The following is a 20,727-nucleotide window of genomic DNA, read 5'->3' as shown; positions in this document are numbered from 1 at the left end:
TGTTTCAACCCCTGGGGGCTGGTTGTTAACCTGCTCTAATTTTTGCCATGGAACAGAGCAGGCTCAGGATCAGCACATTTCAAAGGTGGGCTTTATGTCATCTTTGTGCCCCTTTCACTCTGTGTCCTAGGATTTGGCTGCTTATTTCCAGAGTAGTAAAAGCTTACCTTTCCTAGTTGTGTTCCTTCCCACTCCAATCTTGTTTCTAATGTAGATGAGGTCCAGCTCAATGGGCTGCTCCATGCAAACTGCACTCTCTCAATCAGGGCCCAAGCATAATTGTAACACTGGTCCCCTCCTGCACACATACCACAATCCTTCATCCCATAAATACTATCTCATGAGCCATGAAAAAAGTTTGAATTCTGAAATTACTGTTACATATTCTACATATCTGAAAAATGCCCCCACTTCGCTGTTTTTGTTTAACATAACACCCAATGTGAGAGTCCTACAAGTTTGCTGACTATTTTGTAACTTTTTGGTCATTATAAAGGTATTATATCCTATCAATGTCTTGTTTTTTTTATTCTAATGGACCAATGCGACTGCAAACATTTTATAATTAGGCCACTAATTAAAGCTTTATTTTTCTGGTCTTTTTCAGTGCAAAATCAGGACTTAGCCCCCACAAAGTCAATTTCTTTTGCAAGTTCACACTCAATAGACAAGATAGCTAGGTGGCCTCATGGTAGAACGCTTGCAGTTTTTGATGAATGCTAGCTTGCTGAAACTTCTTTCAGCTTCTGCCACAGTCACTGGCAGTGTGCAAAAAATCCATAGGGCTATGCACACTTCACTGAAAGTTAGTTGCAGTTGTTTTTTGTAAATCTCATTTAATAAGATAAGTGGGGGTAGTTCATATTCTTTCCCAACAGTAGACTTGAAGATTTTTTTCAGGTGCAACATTTCACAAGGAAAATTCTCAGAAAGCGCTGTAGGATATTTGTGAAATAGACATTTAGAAGCTTCTTCTAGTTCCCCAGGCTCTAGTGTCACATATTTTAGGACTGAATGGAATGTCAAACAAATGTTATTGGTTGCTTTGAATTTGTGCTCTAATTCGCAGATGACATTGTCCAAAGTTGCATCGAAAACATTCCTTCTGAATAAAGAGTCTGGTTCATTTTCAGAGACGGAAGAACATGATTTCTCAGGCTCAGATGTCTCATCATGGAATCTTTTCTGTTTCATTCCTCTCTTCGTTGGCAATTGTGCCAAAATTCCCATGCCTTCTGCTACAAGACATGCTTCCTGTAGAATTTTGGGCCACTGATTTCTAAGTTGTTTTATTTCTTCAGTAATATCAGAAATGAGAACTACCTCTGATTCAAGAGAGATTCTGCTGGTTTGTAAACTCTTGTTTCTGTCCTCAATACTTGAAAGAACTTTGTACCAGAAGCTAGCCATCAAAAGGCATAAAAATGAGCTGAAGTACCTTTTCAGTGCTTCTACTTATGATTGAGCTTTATGTGTCAAGTTTAATTCAAGAGCACATTCCAATGCTTCCAGACTACCTTGAAGATACTTTGTGAGTGGACGGAGAGCATCAGCACACGCACTCCTGCGTGTGTCTAACAGAGTGGAGTGAGCAGTGTATTCTATCTCTTATAAACTTACACCTCACTGGGCTAGTCCTTTAGCTTCTTTTAGTTCCCTTTCTTTTACCTCCTTATGTTTCTGGCTGCCTGATTTGTATTTATAGCTACCACCAGACATGGCAGTATGGAGTGTGTGTGAGACTGTGAGTGAATTAGACACTTACTCACATTTGGGCCTGCAAATCCTACCAGAAGCAGCAGCAGCCCTGGCTCCCACTGTCTTATGGTGTTTTGCTTTGCCCCTCCCACCAGCTATCCCTCCCTTCTGCCTATGCACAAGGAACTCTGGGACTGGTAGGTCTTGATCTTGATATGATAGACCATGTCACAGAGAAGAGCACAAATCTCTCTGTCTCAAACTACAAGTCCTAGTTTAACTGCACAAGCATACACTCTCTTCTAGAGAAAGGCCTGCGCTGGGCCAGCAGGCCCAACAACTCGCTGTTCAGAAGGTTGCTTGAGACTGCTCTAACACTGCTTCTGATTGGCTCCAGCAAATCTCCCAAAATCTGAACAACAGATCCATAGATACAGGGAAATAAGTTTCTATAAATATTCTCAGGCATGATCTACAATTTAGCCTCATTTTTTTCCTCATGGTAATGGGAGATGTAGCCTGGGCCAGGTCCCCCGGGGCCTCCAGGCCCAGGTAAAGTGTACCCTTCCTCCTCCCCAAATGTGGGGGCCCTGCTCTCAATACTGTGTTGCCCTAACCCCTTAGAGGTTTGTGAGTTAACAGACATGACTAAGATATTTACCTTGAAGGAGAGCTCATCCTCATTCTCTCCCTGGAAGTCGTACAAAGCCTTGGCTTTTCCTTTCTTCCATCCTAGAGACTGTGAGGTCTTTACCCCAGCTGTATAACATGGACAACACACAAGTTGTTTAAAAATTATTATATTTCAACCAAACATTTTCTGAGAAAATTCCACAAGAAGAAACTTTTCAATGTTTGGATTCTCTCTTCCTAAAATTCACAAATAGTGCACTATTGGTATATGGAACACTTAACTGCAATCAATCCTATATGTAGGGTTAACTGCATGTGTCACATTAATGGCATAAAATAATCATCCTAATAAATGAACTTGTATCACTACAGAAACTAAACCTCTTTCACTTAAAATCTGCTGTTGATATTCATTCAGACAGTATTCCCTCTGGAACACTAGCCTGCCTAGAAAGGAATTCATTTCCTTGGAATGGGATTTCAAAGACTGAGTCAAGCTTGTCACACCGCTTACCTACCTACCCAACCCTTCTCACTAATGGGAGTGTTGCAGAGAGTTGGACTTTCCTCATCTAACTGGAGGCTCACTAGGTTTAAAATGTAATGCAGGGGTAGTCAATAGATGGACTGCAGGCCAAATCCAGACCACCAGATGCTTTTGAATGGACCTGAAATCTTTTTATTTACTTATCGTTATTTTTCTTTGGAGTTTGGACCATCACAAAAAATAAATGACTACCCCGATGTATTGTATACAATAATGGAATAGAAGGTGACAGTATTCAAATCTGAAAGTGACTATGTTTAAAAAAAAAAAAAAAAAGAAAAAAAGTAACACCATTCTTAGAGAGTGAACTAGACTGGTTTCTTGTTCATGTTTCTTCAATTAACTAGAATAGAGTAGGTTGCATTAATGGCCCTGTACAAGAAACTAACTCCACTGTCCACAAATCTGGGCCAAATCTTCAATGGAGTGACCCTCATTCACACCAGCTGCCAACCTGGCCTAGTGACTTCAGCTGCCAACCTGGCCTGTGAAACCCCACTGAAGGCTATAGCATTGGACAGCTGTAACTGTGGATTTAATTTAAAGACAATGGTTTTACCACAGGTGATAAGGCTCAGACCAGAACTATCCTGGTTTTACTCTCAGATTTTAGTATTACTTTAGAGTACAAGCAACATTTAAACATTCCAAGCATTAATTAAACCTGGACAATATTTCCTGATATGAAGATCAGCTTCAAATGCAAACTAAATCAGAGCAAAGTTCTCATCTCTAATGGTATCTCTTCAACTGCAGTGATTAGTGATCTGTGCCATTATTTGGTAAATTTTGGTTCAATGTTTTAGTTTGCCTTGTAGGCAACAGCATGTCATTGTAGTATTGCTGAGTATTGTAAATATTATGCCTAGCTACTTACATCACTCTAAGAACCAGAACACCAATCATCATTATGTGCACTTCAAATAAGTGTCTCTGTTACTGGGAATTTGGGTTAAGAATTGAGAATTTCCCTTCTACTAGAAATACTGTACCAGAGCAGGGCTGAACAAAAACTGCTGGGAAAATGCCTTCACTTTCATTTAGTCTCCCCCTGTACCACTCCGAGTCCACATGCTCCAATATCTGGATGTAGTCTCCCTTTTTAAAGGGTAAGTCTTCATTAGTTTCTGCTGTAAAATCATGAAGTGCTTCACACCACTCTCCAGAACGTCTATCAGTCTGTCAAAGTAAATATAAACACAAGACAGTTGGCAGGAAATGTGAAGTTTATTTTAAAACAGAGACTTTGGTGAAGCCATATATTTAGACAGGCAGGGTAACCCATATTAATACTATCTATATATTTATAGTATTATATTCGCTTAATTGGCTCAACACAGATTAGAGTACTGAAGTTAACTGGGGGGGGGGGGGGGGGGGGAAAGCTTTGTAACAATCCTGACTTTCAAAGTGTACAGAAGAGATAGTGAATCCACAGACTTGATTTACACTGCTTGTAGAAGCACAGGCGCCTTTCCTTGGCACTGTGCTTTGAAAGCATCAAGCAAATTTTGAATATGATCTTTTGTGTGTGCATGTTTCACACTCATATCAGACATATTAACTTGGAGGCCTGAAAAGGAGATTTTGAAAATGTTGTTTTGTCCCCCACAGGTAACTTATTAATTCAGGAAAACGCCACTCTCACCCAGAGCCTGGTTTTCAGTGAGGCTCTGCTGAATGAACAGCAACACAGGAAAGTGAAGTGTGATTTGTACCAAAGCCACACAATCAATGGTTCAACTGAATTAAAACCTCACAATCTCCCTGGCACATACTCTCTTATTTTAACTTGGTGGCGTGAAATGTACAGCCTGCAGAATATATTGCTAGGACCTGCCTGGCTTATTCAGATTCTCCAGAATGTAAGCTTTCATAAAACGAATAACTTTCCAGCCCTCAGAGCTGCAAGAAGAACTTTCCAAATGGGAACAGTGTATTAACGATTCAGAGCAAACTGCTGTGTCCCTTATTAATTTGATTGGAGTGTCACCTGCAAAACCCAATGATGAAACTTTCCTCCCAACATTAACTATTTAATCACTGATCCTTTTTTTCATACAGTGGATAAATGCAAGTAGAGTCCACTGGATTGGGATTTGGGAGTTGCTATAGGAAAGGAAAGATAGAAGAAAGAACAGAGGAGACTCACAAAGGCAGGGAAAGAAGATTAACAAAAGTCAGGGATAGTGGCTGACTTTCTTACTGAGTGATGAATGTTACAGTAAGGCAATGAACCAGTAATAGCTATCTTTAGATATTACATACAGCCCATATTCTCTCCCTGATAACAGTCTGAACGTATTGCTGAAAGCAATGGGTATTCCCCTGTGTGTTTTGGGGCATATGATTCTGAATTTATAACCCAGCCCATGGACCTTAATTAAGCAAAGAATTAATCCCTTCCCACAAATGAGTCTGACATCCCTGTGTTAACCACTATACAATATGTGGTCTATACCATTGTAAATTAGAACAACATTTCAGTGATCACCAGAGAAACAGAACTTTTCACTCAGTTTGAGAAACTTTCACATGGGTTACTCCTGTCTCATACTGTCTGCTTCCCCCTTTTAATATCTTTAGTGGGAGGGGATAACAGCAACAAAATAAATTATCTAATTGCCATTACAAATTAAAAGCAGACTAAACAAAACTACAGTAGCTCAACAAATCAAAATGGACTGAACAAAAGAAACTTCCTAAACAAGGGAAGTAAGAGTGGGAACGATTTCTGGTGATTTGCTACTAAATGATAAATTTCGTCAATTGAGATTAATTGTAATTTAGGTTTCTATGAGTAATTATTCACACAATGAACTGAGAATAAGGTTGTGCAGCTGATCTCCCTGTGCATCATTATGAAAGTTCATTGTCTATTAAATTCCAATAGCCTACCTGAGAAAGAAAAGCAGAATTGTCCCTCTTGTTCTTCAGTAATGCTCCTACACCTATATAATAAAGTATAAACAATTTAAATATTTGCTCTGACTCTTCAGAATTTCACTGGTGACGTGAGTTCAACATGTTTGTGAGGAAGTGATAATTGAGAACAGCATTTTGTGATACCATATTATTCAAGAACTTATCTCCCTTCAAAAAGCTGATTGTCTTTTCAATTTTCTCATATTTGTCCTCTTTCATTTTTGTCTCTTGTCTTCTCTAATTCCTTTCTTCATTTTTTTCTAGTCCTTATAAATAAAGTGCATTTTCCTTTCCAACTCCTCATACATAGTCATGCTGCCTACATGCAATACTAAATGATATACATTTGGAAGATTTCCTGTTATACACTTAGCATGTGCTGATATATTTGTACCTAATCCAGGCAGATCTTCAATAACTTCCACAAAGTTCAAGGGGAAAATTCCACATGTGCCTTTCAGCTCTCCTCTGGCCCATTCTTCATTTACATATTCCTTAAGAAGAATAATTTCACCTTCTGAAAAACTTAGCTCATCTTTCTGGTCTCCAATATATTCAAACCGAGCTACACATCTCGGGCCCCTGCACAAACACAAAAGAATGAGTTGGCTTTACATATTAATTTTAATATTTTTGTCATTGCACTTCTTGTCTTGGCCACTATGTAGTCAGAACAAATTGCACAGGATACGCACAATAATTAGCAATAGGCAAAAACCACCATATTTATCTTTTTTGGCCAAAATGGTTAAAAATAGGTGCCTAACAGCAAGTAGTCCATCTTCAGTGGGGGAAAACATCAGAAATGGCTGCAATCACATTTTTATTTAGTCTGTTTGATAGATAAGCCATTATGAAATACTATTTTAAGTAGTATAGCAAGCTTCATCCACCCTTTCCCAAAATCTTGAAAATGCATCACAATATTTTGTATCAGAAAAGACAATTTTCCTCTACTGGGACAAGTTTTATTCTTCTATGGTGGATTTCAGAAAATATAAAGTATTAATCTAGAAAAAAGAGATCAATGCATCTGACACTTTTACAATTTACAGGAAGATACTACAGAGCTGAATTCAATTTTTTTCATTTAATTGGAACAAAAAGTTGCTGTGTGGCAATATTCCAATCGCTGATTGTACCAATCATTTATCATTTTGTATCTCCTCCAGAAATACAAAGGTGAAAGAGGCTGTGACACCTAAGAGCACCCCACTGCCGGATGGCACTCTATTGTCATGATATTTACTCAAAAGATGGTGTGCAATATATCATTGGAAAATTAATAACTCACTGATTATTAATATTCTTCTAAGATGTACGTATGATTAACCCACAAAGAACTTTACAGATGTGCTGGAAATATCTGACTAAAACATGTCTAAACCAGGCATGTCAGGGAGAGTTCATAAATAGGTTTTCTCCAGACAAAGGTAAGAGGCCAACACCTCAGACCAAGTTTGGCTAAATTCAATGGGCTTGTATGAGAGATTGCAGGATGGGATCATTTGCATTGTAAAAATCAGCAGTGGGGAGGAACCAGCATGGAGTCTACACCCAACAGCATGGCGTCTACACCGGCAGGGGAAAGGAACTTTATCTGGGGATACATTTCAAAATAATACATTTCAAAAGTTTACTGGATTATAAAGAAAGACGGAGCAAACCCCGATGTTATCCTTCACCTTAGGAATCAAAGAAACCAAGTGCTTTCAGCTCCATGTGTTAGGTCCCGTCTAAAGGTCTGTACCTCCCTCAGAAATACAAAGGTGAAGGAGGCTGTGCAGCCTTCCAGCCATGCAGGAAGAAGGATTATGATGAGAAAAATTGCTTTGAACAAAAGTCATTAGTATGTTGAGTTTTAGACTTAGAAGCATATTTTTACTGTTTGTTTGTTTGTAACCATTTCTATCCTGATTCCTTATACTTGGTATCACTTAAACCTGTGTTCTTTTGTTAACAAACCTGTTTCACTTTTACCATAAACTACCTCAGTGCTTTGATTGAAATACACTGTTGGTTAACCCTAGTTAAGGTAATAAACTGCTGTGTACTGTCTTGTTAAAGGACCAGCGAACTTGATAAGGTTTTGTGAGTGTTACAGTAAGAAACTCTGCACTGCAGAAAGACATCTCTGAGAAACTCGGGAATTGGGGCTCACTGACTGTTACCTGCTAGGCAAGGTTTCAACTGGCCGAGTCCTAAAGGGTTTGCTAGGAAGGTAGACAAACTAGTGTGTCAGGTAGCTGACACATAGCAAGTGGGTACTTTGCTGCTACGCTGAGGCTGAGTGGGGTAACAAAGAAATGTACAGTTCTGGGAACCCCAGCAGATTGTCACAGTGGCGTAAAAAGAAATCTCTGCTCCATCTCCACCTCTTTCTGTGGTATCAATTGAATCCTGATCACAAATTGGTCACCCTTCTTCACAATTATAAATTTTCGAAGGTATTTCGTTAAAAGTTACTTTTTTTAAGAGTGTGATATGGAAGGACTTTTAAAATCAGATTTCTACTGTTGACCTTTTCTGGTAGCTTTCAAAGCTACCAGAAAAGTGAAGTTTGAATTGTTCTACTAATAATTTGAAATTAAAAATGTATTTTTAAATTTATCTTTAAGGCTCAAATTGGTTTATGTAACCAAGCTCTGCTTCATTTTGTTTTTCACTTTGCAAGTGAACAATCATGTTAGTCAACAAACTAACACTATCCAAAAATGATACCATTGAATGCAACTTAAATCAATCAAGTTATAGCCATTTACGATACTGCCTCTGGTAATCTTTCTGTATTACAATAGTCTATAATAATTTTCAGGCCTGATTATGTGAGGTGCCGAGCACCTACAATTAATGTCGGTACACAGACTCTCTCAGAATCAAGCCCTAGAAGTAGCTATTCTCAGTAGCTCAGAAAAGTAGATTTCAAAACAGATTTATTTCAAAGTCAATTTCATCTGCCATTTCTTTAATCCGTGAATTTGTCTGTTATTTATATTTATTATATAGTCAAAATAAAATTGCATAACTTTTAAGTACTCCTTCAGAAATAATTATTCTATTTTACAGTAATTAGTGCTTAATTTCGTATGAATGAAATGAGGAAAAATTTAAAGATTCTTATTCAAATATTCCTACTTTGCAAAAATTAAACAGCATGAACTAAAATATGTATTGATGCATCAGAATTTGGCTAAATTAACGCTAGTGCCTCTGTAAATCTGAAGTAAACGTCATCTCTCTGCTTATTTGTTTTTCATATATGTCAAGATGAAAAAAAGAACAACAAATATGCATGAAACTCACTTAATACATGGTGACGAGAACACTTTTTTCCTGTTCCCTTCCTCTGGAACATCAATCTAATAATGAGAAAAACAAAAAAACAAAACAATACACAATCAATTTTAAAATTACAATGGCATAAGCTTGGCATATTTAATGTCAAAGCTAGAACATTCTCCATTCAAATTAGTCAATTACACTGCAGTTTCAGCTGTGGCCTCCACAGGGCAGTACATCATCACTGGAATGTTCCAATGGTTGGTTACATTTGGGGAATTTGTTTTGGTATAATCACTTAACTCTTGGTGCCAAAGGCCCATCATCAGTGCTATGCAGCATTATGGAAACAAAAAGCAATGTTTCATATTTTACATTACTAACAGTGTGTTTTATCAGCAACAGTCCTGTTTGTTGTCTGCCTCTTTGTTGACTGGCAGAAAATGGAATTGAATGCTACTGCACACTGTTGCTTTTAGCTCCAGGCTCATAATTAATATTGCAGTCTACTATCTGCTGAAGCAGTTCACAATAGTCAAGATTACTGTTTAGACATATCCATTCCAGGCTTTGATCCTCCAGATTTTGCCATCTGTACTCCAAACAAACAAACGTCTCAAATTGTACTACAGTGTGCATGCAAAGACAGAATGTAAAAATAGGTTAAGTATCACCAAAAGCCCTGCTCCTTATCTTATTTGGAGCAGTAGGCTGTGCACTAACTAAAGCACACCACATTTATACAGTTTTAAGTTTTTATTTTAAAATATCAGAGCCAGCATCTGATTTCTTATCACACAAGAGAGCTGCAAAGTATACAGCACGGCCTAGTGGATTAAACATAAGATTGGGAATCTAGAGACCGTGTTTGTAGTCCTGGCTCTGTCACTATTCACTGAGGGCCTGACCTAACTCCCTCAGAAATCAAAGGGATTCTTTTAATTGAACATCTACGGATGCTGGATTGGGCTATACTTTACCTTGGGATAATGCCTACCTCACAAGGGCATCATGGGGGTTAATTAGTTAATGTTTGAAGTGTACCATTCCCGCACAGTATTATTATTTGATGCCTAGACCTCATGCTGATATCCAGCTTAACATTATGAGACAGAGATAGAATTGACCTTGTATCAGTTCTGAATCTCTGGCACCAATGAGCTGATTATCTCTAACTGCTTTTTTTATAAAGTGTTCTCTCTTCTCAACAGATTTTTTTAACATTTCCAAACAGTGAAGAAAATATTTTAGCACTAAAAGAGTTTAATTCACATTTTAAAATAAACTTTCAAAATTAAATATTAGTTTGTAGAAATCAATCATTCCTGTGTACACAGAAAAATTTAAAATGGGAGCAGCTCAGGAACACACACCTAGGTTCATCACCTAAGTTATTACCCACTGGATCCCACAGTATGTTCTCTAACAATTCCAGTATTTTCTGATAGAGTGAGCCAAATGCCGGCCTGGCGCACGCCAATGCAGCTCTACTGATTTTGGAATTGTCTATACGGTGACCCAGTGCAGATCAGAGAGGGGTGAGTTTTCTAACTGCCTGTGTAGACCCCACTGATGCAAACTTAAAAAGGTACCTAGTTCTTGTTAACATAATCTTGCTTCAAACAGGATTATGCAAATTTACACCAGTGCTGAATTTGGCCCATGATGTTTACTTCACTGTTTAAAATAGATTAAAACTTCATATTCAAAGTTAGCCATCAACAGAAATCAAATTGTGAATTACATTATATTTGTTTGGAAAAATGAAGACGGTAAAGCGTGGAGTCTGTTTAACTAACAAATCTCAGTATTAGCCCTGTGTGGGACTGTCCCATTATTCCAAACTGACAATATTTTTCATTCAGTTATGGTATTTAACATCTTAAAACTCACTAAACTAAACTGTTAAAAATCAGAATCAGAGCCTCTTGTGTTCAACTCCCTCGCAAGAGCTAGAAAATAACCAAAGTTATTAATGTAGCAGCAGTTCCACAAGTAGGTTGTGCATGTGTAATTTAAGGTGTGTTTTTAAACCAATTTAGTTAAACCAGTGTAAACAACTGTATGAAAGTGGGTTATTCTGGTCTAGTTTAAGTTGATTCCTAATTGACTTGAGCTAAACCAAAATAACCATGTCTACAAAGCCTTTGGCACCATTTTAACTAACCTGGTTTAAAATCACACCTTAAGTATCCACAATACATTACTTGCCCTAGGTCATATGTTGACAGTGGTAGGGCTGGGAATAGAATCCAGATCTCCTGACTTCCTTGATCACTGCACTATCCACTGGATGACTGAAAAGATATGTAAATGAAGTGAAAGTTTCTATGCCACTATCAAAAGGCCCTGGTCTACATTACAAACTTATGTCGGTATAACTATGTCTCTGAAAGGGGTGGAAAATCCAAACCCCTGAGCGCTGAAGTTATACCAATCTAACTCCCAATGTAGACAGCACTATGTTGACAGGAGGGCTTCTTCTGTCGACATAGCTATCATCTCTTAGGGAGGTGGAGTACCTATGCTGAGGGAGACGTTCTCCCATCGGCGCAGGTAGCATCTTCACCAAGTGCTACAATGGCGCAGATGCATCTGCGTCGCTGCAGCACTGTAAGTGTAGACAAACCTTTAGAAAAACTGTGTCTGTTATGTCCTGTGTCTCAGATTCCTTTACCCAGATCTCTTTGCACCAAACAGGCTATATTATAAAAATTAACAGTCATGTTATCTCTTCGATACTTCCTCACCACTGGTTTTATGACCCTTATTGTACAAAGTGTCCCTTCCTTTTAAAAGTTCTAATTTGTTTTCTTTTGGGAGGTTTTTTTTTTTTTCCAAAATAAACTAACATGTAATAGCTTATCTGCTGTAATTTTAAAAACATACTTCAATATCAACATGTCACATCAGGGTGTACATCTTGGGAGAGTTGAAGGCATCCCAATACACTCAAACCATTTAATGCAAATCCTTGCTGGGACTTCTCGCTTAAGTGTAGCTGTCTCCTCTGTAACACCAGGGAAACTCCCGTGGGAAATTGCCCAGATGAGATAGAATAGAATCTGGTCAGGGGTGATTTATGAGCATTTTTTAAGTAGCAGCTGTGATTTTCTCACTTGATTTGAAATTAACATGAGAATGATACCTATAATGACTGGGCAAAGTTGCAAGATTAAGTAGATTTCTAATATCACACAAACCAATCTCTGTGCACTGATGCAAAATTTATCTAGATAACAAGTGGAATAAAATGCACAGGAGAGAAGGTAAATTAGGACCTCAGCATGAACATGAGCGAAACACACTATATTTAAATGGATATGGCCTACATACAATCACTTTAACAAAGTTGGCAGGAAATATTCCTGTGCGATCCCCGCATTTTCCTCTGTACCACTCATTATCTATTTTCTCCAGAAGATAAACAGTCTCTCCAGAACGGAGGTCCAAATCATCAGCATGCTCTGTAAGAAAGCATAATTTCAGTTACAGTCAGTGTCACGTGCAGTCAATTTCTTTAAGTAAAAGCTTATTAAATATACATTATAACCAAAAGTTGAACAAGTTTTAAAAAGTCTTTATTAACATGGGTAGGCATGTAAGCTTTTTCTCAAAATTGGCCCAAGTTAAAACCGTGGATCAGAACACCCACACATTCAGGGTAAGTTTGGATCCAAATTTAACAGCTTGGGCTCTGCAACTGTATCACATTTCAAATTCCTGTGAAAATCAAAATGCTACATGTCCTTTAAACCTCAGTGTTCCAAAGCACAGAAGAAAATAGTTTTGTCTCTTTTCTTCTCGACCTTGGAAGCATATGTTACACTATTAGTCAAACTATATACTTATTAGTATTATTTATGTGCACTCACCTGGTGGAAAATCATGCAGCACTAGAGCATGAGGAGCACTTTTGTCAGAAACCTTCTGAATATTGTTTGAACCCTTCAAAAAAAACAAAAAACAAAAAAAACCCACAAGTAATTCAGAAATCATGAAAGATATTAACATGAACTTTCTATTATTCATTCTGAAAGATATTTCTGGTTTTGGACACAATTGCATCATACATGTATGATTCCAAACTGCAATCTTTAAAGAAAGGAAATATTTTTATGTATAACTTAATGGGCCTAATTATTCTCTCACTTATACTGGTTTAAATCAGAAAATTATTCCATTGGAATCAATGCAGTCACACTGATGTAGAATCAATTTAAATGAAAGGAGAACTGACACTGTGCATTCATATCACTACTTCTTATCTGACTGTGTTACAACAGTTTTGATTTTGAGTTTTGCAGCACACTATCTGGAAACCGTTGCCATGTTATTCTAATGGTATCTCCTTTATACCCCTTAAAATCTCTATATCCCTTTTTTGTCACAGTAATGACCATGACAGTAACTTTTTCTTCTTCCAGAAGTGCCAGACATTGCTGCTCAGTGGCACTTATGCCTCCCCCCCCCCTTTTTATTCTTGGCCATCAGTTATGTCATCTCCATAATACATTTGTCTCATAAAGTGTTAATCTACAGAGTTTTCTACACTGCAGTGCAAATAAAGATAGTCTACTGATAAGATTTGGTTGGGGCTGTGCATGATATTCAGTTTAAAACTAAACATAGACATTAAATTTCAATATTTGCAGTTTTTTGAGTTTGCAGATTTCATGAACATGTGATGTTTCATGTAAATATTACTGCATCAGTAAAATTTTGGTTGAGTTGGAGATGCATGTTTTACACTAACTAGTCCCTTTCTCACATCAGAAAAATTTTCTAAAAAATTTCTTGCTATTGCTATTATCAGTTCAGCTGAACAAATATTGGCAACATTGGGAGCCTTAGTAAAGATAGTATATCAACTGTCCACATATTAAATAGCACATCAATTATGCTCAGAGCTGTTGTGGAATAAAAACCAAAAACAGGGTTTCCCTATGGCAACAAGATGTTTTCATGCATTTTAAATTTCTGGTGAATTCTGATCTGGGATTGGCTGCATGGTTAAAGTCAAATAGCTGTAGTCATATGATATTTCTGCTGGTTTCCTGATTGGCTAAGCACTCCCAAGAGCTTAAATCACAGTTAGCAGAACTCAGTCTGACTTATTTTCTCAGGGCTTGTCTACACGACAGCATTCAACTGGCATTGCTTGTACTGCACCAACTTGAAGCACAGTGATGGAGTGTCTCCATACTAGTGATCCTCAACCATTTTAACGTTTACCCTTAAGTCCATAGTAAATCAGTCCTAAACCGATTAGCGGGGGCTATCTGTCAAAAATTATTTAATAAATGTCATGGATTTTAAGGCCAGAAGAAGCCATTGTGATCATTTAGTCTGAGCTCCAGCATTCAAAGTTGGCAAACCTCCTTAGTCCATCAGTTAAGAATGGCCAGTCTGCCGCATTCAGCAATGCACCCCAAGTTATCCCTGTCCACTCAGAAATATCCCCCCACCCCTGCAGCACAAGTGCTCACACAGCAATCTAGCCATGGAATGCAAACTGAGACTACCTCAGCCCACCTGTGATTCATCAGAGTGAGATCATCAGTTGGTAGCCCATCAGTAGTTCACCAGTTAAAGAGCAGCACATTGCTGGGGGGATGTGCATATATAGGAGTTGGAGGGAGCATGTCTTGAAAGAGCATGGATGGCATAGGGGGCAGAGGGCAGAGACAGTCTCAGCTGATGATCCAAAAATTCTGAGAGACTGGCTTTTCCGAGTAGACTGGAGTAAGTTTATAAGGGAAATATCACAAAAACTGTGTTCATCTACTTCCCACCTGCTGGTAGAAGGATTTCAGTTTGCTGCCTTAGTTGATAATGAAAGCTGATAAAAATTGCTTTGTTTCAATGTAATACAATGCAACACAAAGAGTACATAACATGAAAACAGTGCCAAAACTGAGCAATGTGAATTACAATGTACTGAAAATAAACGTATTCTTAATATGTATTAAATACGAAATGTACATGTCTGATAAAATCAATATGCTGCTGAGAGGTTGGAATGACTATTCTTACTATTAATCATTTTACTACAGTCGTGCCCTAAAATGTGCTAAATACTGTATAAATACATAGCAAGGCACAATCCCTGCACAGATGATCTTACCATCTAAAAAGATTTAATTCTTAATTTTTACCTTTTGCTTGCTTTTCAGATGCTCATCTAGGTGGGTGATTATCTTCATATGAGACAAGTGCACTTTGCCAGTTTCCTCTCCCTTTTGGCACTCAAAGTAATTGCTGTCGCTCTGCTCCAGCAGCACAAGAACATCCCCGCGCTTTAAGGTACGACAACATTTTTTGAAACCAAGAGATGTAATAAACCAATATTATGTTTTTTGGAGTGTAACCTAAAGCAGTTGATGCTTTAACATAATAAAAGACTAATGATTTAGTGTGTACTTGCAGAGAGAGAGAGAGAGAATTTCTTTTACCTTGCAGCAGAGTTCTCCAGGGTTTCTAGGAGAGAAATCTTCCTTGGCAATTCCATGAGGCACAGGCAGCTTAAAGAGAAAACCAGGTGAATTATTCACAAATCAAATGAATTCTCTCACTACTGAACACCTGAAATTCATATTGCATGTATGCAAGAACCTATACAGTGATGCAATGTAATATAGATGCACCCACCTTCCCCTCCTATGCATTTGGCCACCGGACAAACAATTTAGAGAGACATTTTCAAAGGTTTTTTTAAAGACAATGGGTATTTAGCACCTAATTGCCATTTGTGCCTTTGAAAAAATCTCACCTATACAATGAAAGTCAAACAGAGTTTAAAATCAAATAAAGGTGCAAAATTAGAGGGGACAAGAGTCTGCTCCCTTATCTCACTGCAGTCTTTGCTCACCCTAGAGTGCAGATCCTCCCCCTTGATGCTGAGGCTCATCCAGGAGGCTTTCTGCATAACTGAGGTACAATTCCTCTACAATAATCCTGGGAGTAGTGCGGCTTCTCACTCTCCCCAATGTGGGGCCGCTGTGCCCATTGGGCACAAATGATCCTTAAATAAACAAAACTGGAAAGTTCTCCCCACTGATCAGTTTTTGTTCCATTATCTTTGGCTTTCAATCTCTTACACAGTAGAACCTCAAAGATACGAACACCCCGGGAATGGAGTTTGTTCATAACTCAGAAATGTTCATAACTCTGAACAGAACATTATGGTACAGTACCCTGCAGTCAGTGTCTTACAGCTGATGCTGGGAGAGATCTCTGCAAAGGTGGCACCTGGCAGCACTGCCTGGTTTGCAAGCAGCTCCCTGCCCTATTCCTGTTTCTTATCTATGGGCTGAACTGGGGGGGGCCTGCCCTGCACCTTTGGCACTACGAGCCCCATCCTACAGCCACCTCTCCCCAGGGCTCGCTCTACTCTGTGCACTGCTTGCCACGTTCCAGAACCAGTACGTGGCAGGGGGTTGGTGCCAGCTGGCTGCCAGTGCCCCTCCCTCCCCTGCCCCTTGCACTACCAGAGGTGCTGGCAGAATCCAGGAGTGCAGTCGTGGGCAAAGCTTCGGTCGTATTGGTGCACAGGCTGTGGACCTTTAAAACTCCTCAGACTCTGACTCCCAATCTAGCTTTTGGCCAAGCTTTGGCTGCAACCTTCAGTTCCTTGCAGCATCAGCAGCTCCTGCAGCAGCTTTCTTTCCCCGGCTCGGAGGGGGGGGTGGTGAAAACAGCTTCCCCTTCCCAGTGAGGTGGGAGGGGGTGAAACAGTGCCCTTGGCTTACAGGAAACAGCGTAGACTCCAGGCTGTTTCTGCTCTGCATGCTGACCTTTAAGATGCAATACAGGCATGGTATAGTATTTGCTTTCTTTCCCCCCTCCACTGCTGCCTGATTGCTTACTTCCGGTTTCACATGGTGTTAGGTTGACCGGTCAATTTGTAACTCTGGTGTTTGTATCTTTGAGATTCTACTGTACTACCATCTGTGGAAACTAGGTTGAGTATTAAAAGGCATATTTTTATAATGAAGAGAGGAAGGTTAATGCAGTGAAATGTCCATGAGACACAGCTGTGTTCTAGTAGATCAAACACTGAGCTGGAAGTCAGGATACCTGAGGTTCTAGTCCTGATTCTATCACAGACTTGCTGGGTGACCGGGGGTCACTTAACTAAGGTACAGGCTAAGTTATCCCATCTGTAAAATGGGAATTACCATGCTTTCCCACCTTCGTTAAGCACTTTAAAATATATAGGTGATGAGCAATATGTAAGTGCATCATGTGTCTATTTTTTATGTGGTAATATAATAGCCTGAATTCAGAGTACTGTCAAAGAAAGTCTTGGAAGTCAGGCAATAGACATTTTGTTTGGAATTCTAAAGCATGGTTGCATAATACACACATCTAATTGTTAAAAATAGACGACACATCACATCAAATGTGTGCCTTTCCCAGTGAAGTTATATTTCACAGAGTGTTAGCTGTAACTCAGATGCAATGTATGTGCCTAGGATTCTGGATGCTAGAGCAATTTAGAAAAATACTTCTATCAATAGCACTCAGAACACTTTCCTTTTGATACCTTGTGTTTTGTCAAAAGATCAAGTTGGTTAAAACAGTATTTTTAAAAGTATATTCTAAGGAAATAAACCGCATGTGTCTGTTAATAAAAACACCTTTATAGCTACATCACAATAAAGTACCTTATACTCTGTACTGGAATCGGTTCTATCCTATATGCAAAAGCCAGGTACAGTATCTCCACTCTCACCATGTATTTATTGTAGAGAGGGTGCCCTGGTTTAGGTCGAGGTGGTAATGCTGGGTCTTGATTTTTCAAGACTTGACTTTTTGCTCTCTTCACTCCCGTTCCAAACATGTCATGTCTTTTATGGAGTGTCATATCAGATGAGGAACGGCAAAAAGGGTCCTTTTGGGAAGAGGTCTTGGTTCCAGAGTGTTTTGGTGGAGGTGGCCTTCTGGGAATGCCTTTAGGTGGAGGCAGTCGAGCTGGTATGATTTTTCCATGCACAGGCCTAGAGGTTGGTTGAATCATCAAAAGAAGTGCGCATCTTAAACAAGTATATACCCCCCTAATCTCAGACAGTCATACAGCATTCAACAGGGAAACGTGATCAATTGAGACATGAAGAACAATACAGTAGAATCTGGATTATTTGAACTCTTGTGGGACACCCGAGACCTTTGCATAATTCGGGGAATTGAATAATCAAGGATGCCTACGTAGGGTTCCTTGACTGCAGATTTCAAATCCTACTGACCAGTTCCAATTACAGGCAGCTGGCTGGTGGGCTTTCCCAGAGCCCATTAACTAGGTAAGACTTCAGCCAGGCCATCCACCATTAAAAAGCTTTGTCTGAAGCCACCCAGGACTGAAGTGCTTTGAACGAGGTGCTTTAGCTGAAGACTTGCTGAGCATCACTGATTCAGCTGCACTCTGGGAATCAGTCTGGTTCATTTCTTCAGATCTCACTTTATCTGAAACCTCCTGTCATGTGAACTGAGTCATGTCCCCAGCTAATTGATGGGACATGACCCTACTTTGGATAACAGGCAGGTGTCATCAGATAATAGAACCATTTGCCACTTTGTGCAATTAGATTATTCTGTACTAAAACTTTAAAGCTACATTGAGAATGTCCAGGCTTCCTGGTTAAAGTCTAGGTATAAAAAAGTGCCTAAGTCCCATTGAAAGTCTATAGGACTCAGACTCCTAACTTGGATAGTTGAAAATCTACCAGTACAAACTTTGGTAAAAACAGCTAAAAAAATGGTGCTGCCTGTACTGTGCATGAGTGTGATTTTCAAAGGCTCAGAATGTGGTCAGATCAATAACTTGAATACTCAATGCTAAGTCTCTTCTAAATAAGGACTGCTTTCCAGTCAAATTTCAGCTTTGTATTCCTAATTGTATAGGCACTAACGCAGGATGCATTTTTTAAAAAAATGGAGAAATCTTCATGCAACTTTGAATGTAGTGACCTTGATATAAAACATCATAATAATTCAAGTTTCCTCTATAATTTTCTCTAGCCTTTTATAAGAGGTTCATTAGTTCAACACAAACAAGTATTTACTAGCATGAGTTCTCAAAAGGTCTTTAATAACAATAAGCCACAACAAGGTGTGTTTTAATAGGCTTTTGGTCTGTGCTTTTGGTGTGTTCAGCGAGTGTCTTCAACCACTCAGAGTTTTAATAAACTTATTAATGCACCTACCAGGTGTTCTTTATTGCTATCACAATTTGGGCTCTAAGTCTTACATAATATTAAAAAATCACTGTAAAAATACAATACAGAGTTTTGTACGAATTTATGCCAGATATTGTTCCACTATGAAATCAGCCTTCTAAAAGGGTGAGTGAACACAGTAGAAAAGGTTTATACACTTCTTTTCCCAACTATTTTGAATATATTTATTCTAACCCTTTCCCTCTTTTTTTCAAGGTTTCCTGGACCTTCACCTCCCTATTCCTGTCCCTTGGAAACCCAGCTGTCATTTCAGCCCCAGTTAATGGCCCTACAGCCCCTTTTAACTCACTTTTTTTTTTTGTTTTTTTGTAAAATAATGTGAATGAGAGAAATCTTTCCATCTGTGTTCAGTTTTCCCCCTTCCCCATTCCTAACCTCCCCAAATCTAAGCTTTTGAATCTAAAACAAAAGAAAAACACAATTAGGACTGTTCCAAATTTGAACCATAAAAATAACCAGATTTTCTGCCCACTTTTTGTGAGGAGTTATCAAATATCCAGCCTAAAAGATGTCATGTCTGGAAAATCACTGGGTTGTTGTTCATCACAGGTTTTCTGTGAACCTGAATGGAAAGGGAGGGGACATAATTTCTATCTACTGGATTCGTGGAGAACATAAGGGAGAGATCAAGAGTCTAAAACTAAATAAAGGCAAAGCTGACACACACATAAAGAGAAACAATGAGTCATGTCATTTGCTCTTGAGACAACTCTTCTTATAATCACTCTAACATTAAGATATGCACTTAAACTTTCATAACTGAAATAGAACTTTATTGTCACGATACCCTAAGCAGAGTAAATTCACTTCTAGGATCACTTCAAGCCTCCTGATATAAGAGTAAAACTGTGCTTTGGTACAATACAAACCTATAAAATCCATACATAGATGTCAGTGCCTAGATGGCATAATGTCCTCCATGGTCTAAGCAGCAGATCTTCTACCACTCACCAACCTGTCCCTGGCAGTCATTGAAGCCCTGGTCCAGGGCTGGCCTGCTTCCCTTTGCCTATATGGATGCTACTCCTCTTCCTATTGCTGAAGGAGTTAGGGAGAACAGACTGTCATTGCTCCCACAGCTCTACTGGGGTCTTGGGCCTGAACAGTAAGCAAACAGTAGTACATAAGGCAGCTAGGGCTTCAAAAAGGCGGCTGACCTGGCACCTCTCCTCTTCAGCAACAATTCTTAAAAGGGCAACTGCCACCTCTTTGCTCCCACAGTCCAAGACCAGCCACAAATGCTAGTGAAGATGGCTGTTGATGATCTCTCCTGTGGAGGAGAGGATGGTTTCCAGCTCCATCTGCTTTCAACTACGGGCAAAGGGGCTAAAACTGAGGAAAGCAATGGCTGTCATCAATAAGAGAAGAACTGAGCTGCAATCTTTCTAAAGGTCTCCCTTTTCCACC

General features: G+C 39.0%; 1 protein-coding gene across 3 annotated transcripts in view; it reads right to left on the bottom strand.

The window, feature by feature from the left end:
* SH3D19 (SH3 domain containing 19) overlaps window positions 1-20,727 on the bottom strand; it is a 95,254-nt gene that overhangs the window by 6,159 nt on the left and 68,368 nt on the right. For 2 of the 3 annotated variants that reach the window (XM_067551899.1, XM_067551900.1), the window contains exons 11-20: window positions 17,820-18,084; window positions 15,538-15,606; window positions 15,241-15,381; window positions 12,958-13,030; window positions 12,419-12,549; window positions 9,107-9,162; window positions 6,198-6,385; window positions 5,777-5,829; window positions 3,871-4,057; window positions 2,360-2,457 (exon numbers count right to left, since the gene is read on the bottom strand). In XM_067551899.1, coding sequence (XP_067408000.1) covers window positions 2,360-2,457; window positions 3,871-4,057; window positions 5,777-5,829; window positions 6,198-6,385; window positions 9,107-9,162; window positions 12,419-12,549; window positions 12,958-13,030; window positions 15,241-15,381; window positions 15,538-15,606; window positions 17,820-18,084 — 1,261 coding nt within the window. The remainder of the gene's footprint in view (window positions 1-2,359; window positions 2,458-3,870; window positions 4,058-5,776; window positions 5,830-6,197; window positions 6,386-9,106; window positions 9,163-12,418; window positions 12,550-12,957; window positions 13,031-15,240; window positions 15,382-15,537; window positions 15,607-17,819; window positions 18,085-20,727) is intronic. The other variant, XM_067551901.1, reaches the window with a different exon arrangement.

The sequence above is a fragment of the Emydura macquarii genome, unplaced genomic scaffold (assembly GCF_026122565.2).
Source record: "Emydura macquarii macquarii isolate MOO-44397 ecotype Brisbane River unplaced genomic scaffold, CSIRO-AGI_Emac_v2 contig_1363, whole genome shotgun sequence".
Lineage (NCBI taxonomy): Eukaryota > Metazoa > Chordata > Testudines > Chelidae > Emydura > Emydura macquarii.
The sequence above is the reverse complement of the archived record's forward strand: the minus strand, read 5'-3'. Positions and strand labels throughout refer to the sequence as shown.